This window comes from Apus apus, chromosome Z, assembly GCF_020740795.1.
Source record: "Apus apus isolate bApuApu2 chromosome Z, bApuApu2.pri.cur, whole genome shotgun sequence".
NCBI lineage: Eukaryota > Metazoa > Chordata > Aves > Apodiformes > Apodidae > Apus > Apus apus.
Window position 1 is genome coordinate 3,546,399 of NC_067312.1, and position 14,153 is coordinate 3,560,551.

General features: G+C 41.3%; 1 protein-coding gene across 1 annotated transcript in view; it reads left to right on the top strand.

The window, feature by feature from the left end:
• Positions 1-14,153, top strand: part of LOXHD1 (lipoxygenase homology PLAT domains 1) — a 154,790-nt gene that overhangs the window by 81,874 nt on the left and 58,763 nt on the right. Inside the window, exons 27-30 of the mRNA XM_051642711.1 lie at positions 4,251-4,432; positions 7,377-7,493; positions 11,099-11,261; positions 13,856-14,010. Of these exons, the coding sequence (XP_051498671.1) occupies positions 4,251-4,432; positions 7,377-7,493; positions 11,099-11,261; positions 13,856-14,010 (617 nt within the window). The remainder of the gene's footprint in view (positions 1-4,250; positions 4,433-7,376; positions 7,494-11,098; positions 11,262-13,855; positions 14,011-14,153) is intronic.

The following is a 14,153-nucleotide window of genomic DNA, read 5'->3' on the forward strand; positions in this document are numbered from 1 at the left end:
AATTTCTAAATACATCATGTGCCAACTATTGCAATAACTACAAGAAGGTTCCTCTGGGTGCTTTAGACTAATATTTCCTGTATTTCCCAGATCAGAGTCATTAGAAGCCATGTAGCTGTGTATGATTTTCATTTGCTTCCCTCTTGCCCTTTTTCATCTTCAGGTTCCAAGCTGTCTTCCTTGTCTCCAGTTTGCCTTTGATCTATTTCGATTCTAATATTTCTGTTTCTATTGTCAAAGCAGACACTTTGACCTTGCTTCTAAGCCTTGGTTCCCCCAGTGCCTGTGGCACAGCACACCCATGTCTCTCTGAATGACTCTCTTCCAAAGTTTCTTCAGTGTAGTACTTTTCTGATAGCCTTGCAGAAGTCTGCCTCTTTCAGTGTTCCCCAGTGTTTCCTTACTCACCACATCAGTCCCCTCTATGTCAATGTTGGGGTAAACTCAGTGTCTCTTGGGAGCTCCTTCTGAGTTCTAAGTTTACAGTTTTCCAGTCTGCTGTGGCACATCAAATTCAAGCAACTTCTTTTCCTGTCTCCAGAACTCTGAGGATCACATAACATGGCTTTCTTGAAATAAATGGCTGGAATAATTATTTTTGTTATTCTGTAGCTTTCTCTTTGCCTTTTTGCACTTGCACCTTGGACTAAGTGCAGGGAACTCCAAGCCCTGGGACTGTATTTGACTTGTCTCTCCCTAATCTGCCTCATTGCAAGGTGTATACAAGTATTTCCTGACCTACCTTTAGGGGACTACCAAAATTGCCTTTTCCCTTAATGAATTTGGATGCCACAATGATGAGGGATGAGGTCTGGAACCTAAGAGTTATTTTGCACCTCATGCCCTGCCAGATGCTTCCTAGGTCACTCTGGATAAGTTGTTTGCACCAAGGTGTCTTCCATCTGATTGCATCCCTAAGTGTATAAATGGATGTTATCAAAAGCCTTGCCTCCTGCAGTTCCTTGCCTAAACACCAAAAGTTAGCACTGCCTAATCTCTCCTTTTCTGCCTCAGTTTGCTTCTTCATAAGTAGTTGTGAGAATAAACACACAGAAGACTGTCAGCTGCTTTGGCTCCTTCTTTTCTACTGTCAGTGTTGTGGTTCATGTTAAAGACTGGCTGGCCTACCCTCCCACATCCAGATCCTCCAGTCCTGCAACCTGTAAGCTAAAATCATCTTTCTTCTCTAAGGATTTGCCAGTGTGCCCATGCTTTTCATGTCCATGCTTTTTGTGCCCATGTTTTGACCAAGATATTTTTTATTTCTACTGTCTTGCTTTCTTTACTTGAACTGTGTGGAGTGGAGGAAGGGATAACATTTGCTCTCTTCCTCACTTTTGTCAGTCAACTGAAAGACATAACACTCAATGTTGGAAAAAGTAAATTTAAAGACAGCTAAAGTGAATATGTTCACAGGATTGAATATAACCCAGAGACCTTGTATGTGCTTCTCATCAGGTTTTTCCATTTTATTCCAGTCAATACACATTTTGATGCAGATGTTGACCATAGAACTTATTCATGTCCCTGCATATTACAGTGATGGCAGAGTTTCTGGCTTATCAAGCCTTTGAGTACATAGGTTGTGTAAAATTGATTTTTGTCACCTGTCCCTGTTCAGCCTTTGCAAATACTCAGGCCTCTCTGGCAAAAAGGTTGCACCAATCTCAGTGTCAGCTTAGGCTGTTTCACCATTTAAAACCTTCCCACTCTGCTATTTATTGCATTCTGGTCTCCTAACCTTTGATCTGGGGGTTTGGTTTGCCAGAGGTAACTAAAATGGTTTGATTTGGGATATGATGACTTGTGCCAGGATTGCTCCACGCTGGACAAAAGATGAAAACCTGTCATAGATAGTCCAATTAAAATAATGCCTGTGGGGATACAACTTTAAAAGTGCCATGTAAATGAAACTGAGAGATAAAAGTTGTGCTGTTGGTGACCTTGTTTTCGGGCTGCTTTGCTGATTCAGTTCTAAGCTGATGTTATTATTCAAGCAACAAGAGCAAGAACCACAGACTTGAGTAGAGGAGAATTTGAATTTTTAATTCATCATGTGTAGCATCTGATTTTTGGTCACCAGGATTTTATCTACCCAACCCTTAAATGCTGCAAAAACAATTGCAATTTACCTGCAGCAGAGCAGAGCAGATTTCGTTGGGCTAGGCAAAAAAGAATATTAAGTACCTCTCTGGAGAATAAAACTCTTAATCTCCCTTCTCCTGAGAGCCGTATTTAGAGATCCTGTTGTTGTTTTTTTGTTTGTTTTTTTGTTTGTTTGTTTGTTTGGGTTTTTTTTTAACAAATTATTAACCTCAGATATGCATAATCAGAGTTACTCCAGCTGTAACATACATGGTGTCAGGAACCTTCTCCCTACCCTAGCAGAGATGCTGAGTCTGAAATACAGAACAAATTGCTGTGTGTGTGAAGGCAAAGATGACTGAAGTTGCTGCAGTGTAGGAGGATGCAGATGAGAAGACTGTAGTGAGGGGTGGGAAGCAGTGGGAGCTGAGCAGGAGGTGTATGGAAGAGGGATGGCTGGGAGCAGAACCTGGAGAAAGCTCTGAGTGCCCAAGGTTGTGCTGACAAAAAAACATGTGAACTACAGGGATTGTGTCTGCTTGAAACAGAAGTCTCTGCAGCTAATTTAGTTTAGATATAGATTGGGTATTTGGAAAAATATAGAATAAAGTGACTGACTGTCCATCACCCATGGCTAAGCCAAACCTCCTCTCCTTTCTCAGGGATCTCTCAGGCTTAACAAAATGTTCATATCTCATAAAAACACTGGCTCTTTATCAGTTTTCTGTTTTTCTCTCTGTCTGGGTCTGGCTGCTCCAGAATGTTTTCCAACACCAAAGCACAGTGTGACCTTCCAGCTTATCAGGTAGTTTTTTTTTACCAGAGAGCACACAGAGAAAAGTGAATGTTAAGTCTTTTTCCCTCACTAAGGCAGAGCATCCTGTTACAGTGCCCAAGACATACCTGACACTTAATCTATAAACTTCAGAAAGGATTTAAATGAGATGGGGACAGGATTCAGTTTGCCAGGTGGTACCTCTGAGTTTCTATGTCCTCGTGACAGTGGAGTAATGATTTCCCACTATCCTGAATAGATGTTTGGTCATTCACAGATATTGTATTTGGAGAATGATTCAGCTAGCCCTGAGGAAGATGCCTGCATTTTCTTGTCTCACTCTTCTTTCAGACTCCACTGACTTTAATGATTCCATCTGGAGGTGTACACACCTATTTAACTTGCAGACATCTGAACATAGGTCTCCTACTGTGTGAGCTTAACATGATCTCAGCTTGGAAACTGAAGTGTGAAGTAACTTAGAATCACAGAATCACAGACTAGTTTAAGTTGAAACAGAACTAGAGATCATCTAGCTCCAACCCCTCTGCCATGGGCAAAGACAACTCCCACTAGATGAGGTTGCTCAAAGTCCCATCCAACCTGCCCTTCAACACTTCCAGGGATGAGAAATCTGCAGCTTCCCTGGGCAACCTGTTTGACTTGGCTAAGGCTACCCAGCAGATCTGTAGCAAAGCCAGGAACAGAGCCCCAGTCTTATTCCTGGGTCAGTCTTATTCCTGAGCAAGTCCAAGTCATGATCCTTACTCTTCTGCTGTCATCATTGATTTGGTAGTACCCTGCTTGCATTGGAGTTAAGGAGAAGGTGGTACTGAGAGAAAAATAGATCACAGTGGACACCAGAGGGTTTTATTTATTTTTTTAATGATTGACTTTTGTCACTTGTTTAGAAATGAAAATACTAGGGGATTTTTTTATCAATAAGCCTGTCTTGCATATGTATATATTGCCTCCAGTTGGCTTAACTTCATCCATCTGCCTAGTTGCTCAAAAACTTGTGAATTCATGGTTTACTTCAGCTGTTGAGGTAAATCCTGTTTCAATAACTTTATATGACAGGTATAAACATACTGAGTGCTTTCTGATACTATGATTAACTGCAAAATCTCAGTAAATGAACATGCACCAAGGTCAATTTGCCTTATAGGGTTAAAGGAAATTCTTCTGGATTCTTATAATACTGGCCAGCCTGATAACTGAATGACCACAAGTGATTCCTGTACTGTCCTCTCTAACTGTTGAATTTTCTTATCCATATTTTCTTTGTTAAAATGTTCTTAGGAGCACTGGTTATACTCCTTACTGATTTTTGTCGGTTTATGTTAATTTTCTGCCATTTGTTTTAATTTTCTGCCATTTCCTAAATCAGTTGTTCCTTATGAGATCACCATCTACACCAGTGACATCTTTGGAGCTGGCACAGACGCAGATGTCTTCATTGTTCTCTATGGAAGTGATGGGATCTGCACTCAGCAGAAGTCCCTGTGCCTCAACAAGAGAGAGCAAAGGATGTATTTTGAACGGAACTCAGTGAATCAGTTCATTGTGGAGGTAAGATCAAAGATACTCACTCTCACCTTAGGTTGTCCTGTGGGGTTTAATAAGAGAAAATGGAGTCAAGTGGGAATTTTCGTCTTTTAGGGTAAAGCTATTCAGCTCTTTTGCTTGAAGAATGTGGGTTCAAAACTCCATTCTGCAGTAGACTTCCTTGCACAAGGTCTCATCCAACCTGGCCTTAAACACCTCCAGGAAGGGGGCCTCCACAGCCTCCCTGGGCAACCTGTTCATATGCCTTCCTACCCTCATGGTGAAGAACTTCTTTCTCACTGACCTCCAGTTAGTAGCAACTCAAAGGTATCAACACAAAGTGTGCCTGTTGCCTGGAGTCATGTTAAGCCTTGTGAAGGCTGGTGCAACTATCTCATGGAGCTGAGACGTGCCAAGACATGGTTATGGAGGCTTGTCCTCTTGGGTAAGGTTGAGAGACATTTTGGAAGGTCTTTACATCTTCTGTTTCCTAGGCCGTACTTGGTAAAGAGAGTGCATCAGTCTCCATGCTTGCCACATCTAATAGGTGTACCTATCCTTGTCACTTATATTTCCTTGCATATTACCTGCTCTTGCAGCTTGCACTACTTTGAAAGTTAACAGGAAACAAAATGCTTGGAGTGTGGCTGAAACTGGCTGCCTTGTGGTTAAGGTCCCTTTCACATTCCTGCTTCAGCAGATTAGTCGAAGGGTCTGGTCCATGGAGCTCACAATTTATGTAACACTTCATTTAGGGTGGGTGGTCTGTTAATTTTTTCTAACTCTATGGCAACCTAAGCATCATGCTCTGTTTCTCTGTATCCTCAGACAGGGACATTATTACTTCACTGCAGACACCATGATTATTTAATACCCAAGGCTAACTTTTTGAAAGATCTTATAAAATATTTCTGGAATTGTTTGCACAACTGTATGCATATACTATAGAGGAGTAGAGGAGTGAGCTTATTCACATCTGCAAGTATTCAGTAGATGTGAATTCCTATTTATTAGATATTATTATTGCTGTGAGTTTGTGAGAAGCAGATAACACAGGCAGATCTACTCTGGCCTATCCTCTTGGCACTGCTTCCTGTCCTCACCTTCCCTCTCTGGATGCAACACCAACATGGGCTTTGCAAAGGATTGCATGGCCTCTCTGTGTTTTGAGTTTGGTTTGGTAAAATAACTGAAGGCAAATTTTAAACCAAACTTTAAAACAAATTTAAATGCTCCCAGCCCACATTGTTGTTATGTGGCATGAATAACAAAAGAAACCACCAGAGCAATTCCTTAAAAACAAAGAATAAGACTTTTTGGTGGAGTTTCCACACAGGTTTTCATAATAGAGATTTTATTAATCCATAGGTATAAATCTTAAATGGAGTGTTATTATTATTTTTTTATTCCATAGATTAATTTTATATTTGGTGATATAATTTATTACATCATGTTAACCTGTCCCTAGACTTCATGCACTTTTTGCCAGTTCTACTTGCTGCACAAGATGGGGATGAAGCAAAGTATATTATTCTTTCACCTACTTGTGTAGACCCATAATTTGAAGCTCAACAGACCTAAAAAATAATTTTAAGATCTCAGGAAATAAAACAAACAACTGAGAATTGACCATTTTTTAAGTGTTTTGAATTGCCCCTATGCTTTTGTACTATGCAAAAGAGGCAAAAAATATTAGAAAGTGTTCTCAACTATGCTCCTGAGTGATGATGTGCTGGAGATGCATGCAGCAGAGTACAGACTCCTTCATCTTTAACATAGATCTTTGCTGGTCAAGCGTCTCTTTATTGCAATACATTGATTAAAGGCCTCACTGAAAGCTGAGTACTTACCAGGACAAAGGAGGAAGAAAATTATTTTCCTCTATTGTATAACTCGTGTGCATGCTTGAGTTTTAGGAATGAGTTTGGATAATTTAATTATTTGATGCTTACACTGTTTGAAGCCAGGGCAGGGCTGATGAAGTCAAATCCAGTTTGTTCAGAGTGTGAACTCCTTGTGTAGTACAGTCAGTCTTACTGAGTCCAGGTGTCCTCTAAAATTACTGATGTCTTCTCTTCAATATGGGGCAATTCTATCAGCTGGGAAGAGAAGAAAGGAGTAGACTGCAGCAGTGCAAATTAAGCTGTTCAGTTTTCTCAGGTTTCCAAGAAAAGAAGTGTCCAATTCCCTATGGACAGAACAACAGCTCAGTATGCTTCTCCTTAGTCCAAAGGAGCTTTGCAGCCATCTTTGGTTTGTTTTTTGTTTGTTTTTTTTTTTTTAAGGCCAGCTATACAAAAGCTTGTATTGAAGTAATAAAAAGCTATTTCTTAGGAGAAAACATCATTTTTCTTGTTCATGCCTTTGGAAGAGTGGTGACTTAAAATTAATGAACTAGTAACAAATTACTCTAGTAATAAGGTGAAGCATAAAAAACCCACAAAAACAAAACAGTAACCACTTCTTAAGATAGTGATCCTGTTGACTTGCTCAGAGTGGCATTGGGATTCTCTGGGGGAACAGGAGAGAGATAATATGAAACGCCAGGCTGTCAATATTGCACTTTCACCTCACATCTATTCTTCTGGTGTTGTAAGGGTGCTCCTAAGCTTTTAAAAGGAACAGGATAGAAAAAGAACAATTTAAGAAGCAGCAGCACTGCATTTTATAAAAAATTACCTTCATTTCAACTCATACAGATCAGCCTGAGGTGCAGGATTGCTGCTGTGCAACCAAACCTATCTCTTACAGTGAGCGATTTGTGTAGAGCAAGATGATCTCCTTCTCTTTTTTTTTTGGAACAGAAGTTCTAGGAAGCTAAAATGCAAGTAAGGGCACAATTGTCATCAACGCTAATATTTGCTGCCCTGGAACTTCATACAGAGTGGAAAAAGAGGGAAAAAGCTGAAGAAGGAGCATCTCAAAAGTCACCTGTTGCTCATGATGTGACCTATCTTCTTTTCTGTAGCTGGAGGATGTTGGTGACATCATTGAAAAGATTCGTATAGGACACAATGGTGGAGGACTGAACTCTGGGTGGCACTTGGACCGTGTGGCGATTCGGAGACTGTTGCCAAATGGAAAGGTAGGCTGCAAATCCCAGCACTCTGCAATGTGATTCCATTAGCAGCCACTTCCATTTCCCAGAGCACACCTTCTCTATACAAAATGTGATTAACCGTGAAAAATTACTCCCTAAAGGACAATCCACACTAACAAACCTGCTGGAGCTTGGGGATCTGGGGACATAAAACATGTATTGCTACTTTTTTATTCTTCAAATGTTGATTATAAGGTTCTGCCACCATTGCTTTTAAAAAAGTGCTGTTCTCATTGTACCTTTTGACTAGAATAGAATGTTATTTCCTCCTGGTAGTGGATGGGAGCAAAGCAGTGATGTTGCTGCTGAACCTTATCTTCTGTGTGAAGGAGCTATCTGTCTGCTGGGTTTGGAGGCAACATTATCATGAGTTGCTTGCTTGACTGAGGGGGGAAATTCCTGAGTTTCTACCCATGGTTGTGCAAATACATCAAAAACTCTACAGGGCTGAGCAGATGCCCCTGTGCTGCACTGCACTGCTGGGCTCTCTTCTTTGTCTTGTTCTTTCTTCCCGTATTTCAAAGGGATGTCTGCTTTCATCTCTACCTCAATCCTCAGGCCTGCCCCCTCCTGAAGTGACTTCTAGTGCCAAGAGTTGGTATAAACACAGCTTGCTCAGTTGTGCACAAGCTACTTGTTATCTTGCTTCCTCCTTTGGAATTTCCAGGATTTTACTCTCCTTGCCTCATGATCAACTCAAAGGACTTGAACTTTCCTCGTGAGTCTCAAGCCTGTATCATCCTGTACACACTTTTGCACAAGCCAATAACCTTTCATTGCTCCTTGTGATCATCTTTTTGCCAGTCTGTTATTATCAGGCCCTCTGTCTGTGTCTTGGCTAACCCTTGTCTTGTGCAGCTTCATTAGGCTAATGAACCAGGTGACAGTGCTTTTGAAGATATTGTTATTGGTCATAAGCTAGGGAGGGGGAAGAGTGGGATGCACAGAGGCATGGAAACCAGAGGAAGAAAAATTCCTGGGCTGCTTCTTTCTACACCTACAGTTGACTGTGTGCTTTGGGAAGCTCCCAGGAGCTCCATGTTGGGTGCTTTTCCATTAGCCCAGAAAGGGGCCTGGGGCTGGGCAGCTCTGCAGTCATTACAGTGGCCTTGGAGAACATACAGTGGGAAACCTGGGAAGGTGGAGGCAGGGAGGAAAACCATGAACAACGTAAAAATGGAGAGATTTGCAATTCTACTGATCTTTTGATTATGGCATGGGAAAAAAAGAAGAAAGCAGAGCATGGCATGATGCTGCTGATCAGCAGCAGGATATTACAGGATAGCAATAGGCTGCCAATGCTTCTAAAAGCTGTGCTGCCTGATTAGACTGCTAAGATGTGTCTGGATGTATCTGTAACACTGCAAAAGAAAAATGAGGTCAGTAACTTTTCAGATTAAATTGAAAGCACTTGGGTAGGAAACTAGGTTTGTTGCTTGCCAGTAAAGCTCTGTCTTGGCATGCCGATTATATCTGATAATTGTATTTCATTTGTTACAAGTTGGAGAAGGGCAAAACACTGACTTATAGCACACTATCTTTCCCTGCTTCTAGCTTAGGGCCAGACTCAGGCTCTAATGAAACAAATTCTCTTCAGGGCTGCAAGAGGATTTTACCACGGGTAGCATAAAACAGTGCACTTCATGTCACTTAAATATTAATGCAATCACTAACAAGGAAACTCCAATAAAAACTGTGGCAATGGCATGGTGATTAACGATAATGACACAATTAACTCTTGCAGTAACTGCACATTATGCCCCACTGTGCAGGCACTCGAGCCCCTAGGTATGCCATGAGCAGATAAACACTGTTTGTGTCAATGGCAGGAACAGCCAACGTTATCAATGTTTAGGAGCAGCTAAAAGCTTTGGTGAGAGATGTGACTGAAGTGGGGTCTCTACTGGGAGGAGAGAGTTTCAGCACTGAGACCCCTCTCTTCCCAGACTGTAGGTGGGGAGATAAGCACTGTTCACTGTTTCAGCACAGGGAGATAATGCAGGTTACATGGTGAGGCAGCCACTGCAGGAACAGGGAGGCAGGAGCAATGGTGTGACCAGTCATTAGGTGCTGCGTTTGGCTTGTGCAGCACAAATAACACTGGGAAGTAAAGCATTTGAAGTCATCGAAAGTGCTGCTGGTTTTGTCTGACACCACTTTGTACAAGTCATTCTCCAAACTGCCCTATGGAATGAGGCACAGCAGCACTGCAGGGAGGGGCAGAGAGGAGGAGAAAGTGTGTTTTCTTGACCGCAGAACGTTTGGGCTGTGTGGGTGCAAAGGGTGGTTCTGCTAAATACTCAAGATGCTGGATCACACAGGCCCCTTGGACGGGTACAGCTCCAGAAGAACTAGTCTGGGACCTGTGCACAGCAATACTATGACCTGTTGATGCCACGTTAGCAGTGATGGAAGTCCACCTCTGACCCTAGGTGCACAACATGTTCCTCCCCAGTGACCACGTCAGGGAAGGCAGGGTCCAGCAGTACCACGTGGCAGCCGTAACTGTATTCAATATTGCTGCAGTGACAGCTATTCCATTCCTTTACAATGTAATAATGTTTTGGTATTTAAATAGTAAAAACAGTGAAGAAAGGACTCTGCATTTGTTTGATAAATAATTACATAAGAGTAATTAAGATGGGCAGTATTCGTATGTGTGTTATACATGCAAGTGGTGACATGCAGAATACTGGAAACAGCAGAAAACCTCCATTCTTCTTAGCAGAGAACTGCTGAAGTTGTCATCAAGGAAAGGACCATTTTTTCTTCCTTTATTTACTTACTGTGAGATTAGAATGATTTTTTTTTTTTTTTCTTCTGTTCAGACTCGTAGACTCTTCAAGTTGCATGATGGCTCATGCCCCTTTGTTTATGGAGACATAGCCTGGGGTGCCCAGCACACAGAAAGCTGCCAGCCTCTTAACATCTTGGAGGCCTTACATGAGTCTGTCCTAATGAGTAGTCTGGGATTGATTTTGTTTACCAAGTGGAAAACACATGTTCTATTGTTTTTGTTTGTTTGATGATAGAAATCATATTTGTTTTCGCCAAAGCGAAGACAAAACAAAAGATCAAAAATTAAATCACTGTTTTTCTCCTCTTAATGCACGTATGGGAATTGCCTCAGAACCAGCTTGAGTCACAGAATTAAAGGGCAAAATGTTGAAGTATTGACTCAGAAAAAAAACCCCACTGACTTCAAAGATAATGCTGCCTGAATAAAGATTCAGGAGGGATTGCAGAGTCTCAGTGAAGCATGGATTCAGCTGGAACAGTGCAGTCCTGATTAGGAATTTGCAATATCAAAACCTGGGACAAGCAGAGATATACTGGGTCATGCAGCCTGTCTCACACAGTCATTGGGAATACTGCTCTCTGCTACATGTTCCATGCTTCTCAAGAGTCCTTAGATGTCCTCTTTCTGGAGGACAGATATTTCTATATGCTATTTCAGGTCTTCATCTACATGCACATGCATACATACATGAGTTGAAAATCCTTGCCTGCATGTCAGAGCATTTTCAAAGGGGAAATGCCAACTGTGTTCACTTTGTTTGAAGAGATTATCCCTGTCTTGCTTACTCCAGGGCTCGGAAACTGTCACATTTCCATGTGAAAGATGGCTTGCAAAGTCTGAAGATGATGGTGAGATTGTCAGAGAACTGGTACCCTCTGACATTTTTACTGAAAAACTCATGAAGGATGGGACCCTCAAGCAGATAGAGGAAGAAGTTGAAGACCCATTGGAAGGTAATATAATCCTGCGAGTAGGCAGGCACCTGTTCATCTGATTTTTTTGAAGAAAATCTGTGGATGTGTGATTCAGGCAAATGCAATGCTGGTATGACAGTTCAAATGTCCCTCTCCTGCTGTTTTTACCTCTTTTATACCTGAAGCATTGTTGTGCAATAATACCATTATTTTCCTGTAGGGCATATATAAACCTGCCAAAGACAGCCTTTGACACAAGTGTAGTTTGCACATCTCCTCTGATGGCTAACAAATTTCCTGCATCTTGTCCTCTGTAAATATCCTTACTCATCTGCTCAACTTCACCTGTCCTGTGAACTCTGCCCTTTCCTTTCCTACTCTACCAGTCTGATGGTCCCACAGTTTTTTGTTTGTTTGTTTGTTTTTTGTTTGGTTTGGTATTTTTTGCCCTGCTGCTCTTCAGGTACATATGGACATCCTCTAAAAACTTAGTTACAGGCAGCCAACCTTACCTCATGAAAGTATCTCTGGAGAGCAGAATAAATTCCTATGCAGCTCTGAATCCATCTTGTAAAGTGTTCACATTGAGTGTTTGGTCCTCTGGGTAGCTGAGGCAACTGAATAGGAACTGAATCTTTATACCAAACTCTCTGCTTCTTTGTATTCCCAGCTGTTGCCAGTTTTTTTTTCCTCTAGGACCTCCTTTTCCCGCTCTGCACTGCTTCTGCCTGTGAACCTTCCTACATCCTGCTCAGAGCAAATTGAATTCAGCTGCCATCTTCATTCTTGGTTCTTGCATCTGACAACGAGATGATTCAATAGAGAAAATCATTGCTCTCCCTGTTCATTTTTCTCAGATTTACATTTACCCCACACCATTGTCGGGGTGGAATTTATGTGGATTATAAATGTTTTCCATGGCCAAGGGAAGAGCTGCCTTGCTGAAGGGAAGGCTAGAACTTCTGTGCTCTGCCCTTACAAGAGACAGGTGGGCTCCTTCCTCCTGTTAGGAACTATGTGGTAGCTCATGGGAGACTTTTTTTTCCCTTGGAGACAAAAACAGTTTTAATATCAAATAGTAAGTGGCATAACTGGTACATGCATGTCATTTTCTTTAACTTACAAACTTCTGTTCCTTTACCTTGCATTAGTTACTATCTGTTAACTAATGCAAGTGACTAATTTTTTCCTTCTAAAGGCAAAGCTTTAAAACAAGTTTTACAATCTGTGGAATAGGATTTTTTGGATAACTGAAGGTTTCTTCTCACTGGGAGATCGGACTAAGTTTTGGAACTTCTGCTTTATAGATAAAATATCTGGGACCAAAATTAGGGTGTCTTCATCTCTGTGAGTCCTCACACATCTTAGGCAGTAACCAAGTGTAAATGACAGAATAGGAAAATCAGCTTGTGGTATTCTGAGGATAACCTTTTATGTAGCTGACTGCATTTCAGTCCTGAAGGTCTCCAGAACTGGCAAGCAAAAATCTAAGAGGGATGCGTCGACTTATTAGACTATATGCATTCCTTCCTTCATACTGAAATAGCAGTTGTCTCTCAAATACAAAGCTGTAACTCTCTAGGACCTAATGTGAAGAGGCAAACCATAAAACCTGGCATTGCACCTGGGTGGGTGAAGGGTCATCATCCACTTCTAAGAGAAATCGATGGAAATATTTCATGGACTATGAAGCAGAATAGGCCTTGCTTTATTGGGAGAGTTAGATAGAGAAGAAGAAAAAAAAAAAACAACAGATATTTTCTTTGGTGCTGCAAATGTACGAAGAAGAATCCAAACTAATAATTTGTGCCTTTTCCTCATTTGTATTGCCCTAGGATTTTCAAGGAAGCGTTCTCTAGGGCTTGTATGCCACCAGGGTAATCAGAGACTTGCACAGTTCCTAATTGTTTTCCTGGAGAGGATGCTTTCAGTAACTGTTTGTTTTCCCTTTGTAATTGGGAAAAGAGTAGCAAAATAAAAATAGGAGTATTCAACAGGTTTAGTAAAGCACACTGCTAAAGATTAAAAGAGTTTTTATTGGATAGTCATCGAGCAAGCTAAAGAGAAAAGGTACTTAACCAGTATAGCTCCAGCACTTCCTTAATTAAATACTATCTCAGCGAAAGGACCCAGAAACATGTTCTCTTTCTGTCTGGGAGATATACAGAGATACACGCCATTAATTCTGGTGGTAATTGCACACCTGAATCCCTGGAGTTTGTTTGTGGAAGATGGAGCATTAAGAATTGACACCACTGAATCACTTGCTTTCAGATGCACGTCCCTCTAGCCCCAGTGTGTGAAGGTTCAGAGTTCCCTCACCTCTATTGGCATTGCATCCAGTGATAGCTATAATGATTCTTTGCATTTTTAACTGTGCACTATGTGATCAAGGTATTGCACAGGCATTGTTTAGAGGGAAAAAAGGAAAGTCAGCAGATTTCAGACCACTGATTCCCCAACCTATGGGTCATTACCAGAAGCCTGGAAGGATAAAGCCTATGGAATTTTAAACCTTCAGGAACTGAGTGATGAGCAGAAAGTTTGGGGACAATTTTCTTAGGTAAATTCTATATCTAATATGGACCTTGATAAGTCACTTGGCCAGAACCCGTATCTCTTTCTTTCTGCAGTTCACACGTACAAGATAAGTGTGTTCACTGGAGATATCTATGGTGCTGGGACAGATGCCAACGTTTTCCTAAATATCTATGGAGATCTGGGGGACCTGGGAGAGAGAAAACTCAGCAAATCTGAGACGAACTTCAACAAGTTTGAACGAGGACAGGTACAAATGCAATGGGTTAGCAAATCCATGACTGTCTTTATAGGCTGAGTTTTCCTGTGAGGGGTGAATTGATTGATTCCATTTGCCTCTTTCATTACCTCTTAAAATGCTTTGTATGGATTGTCAGCTGGGTATAACAGCTG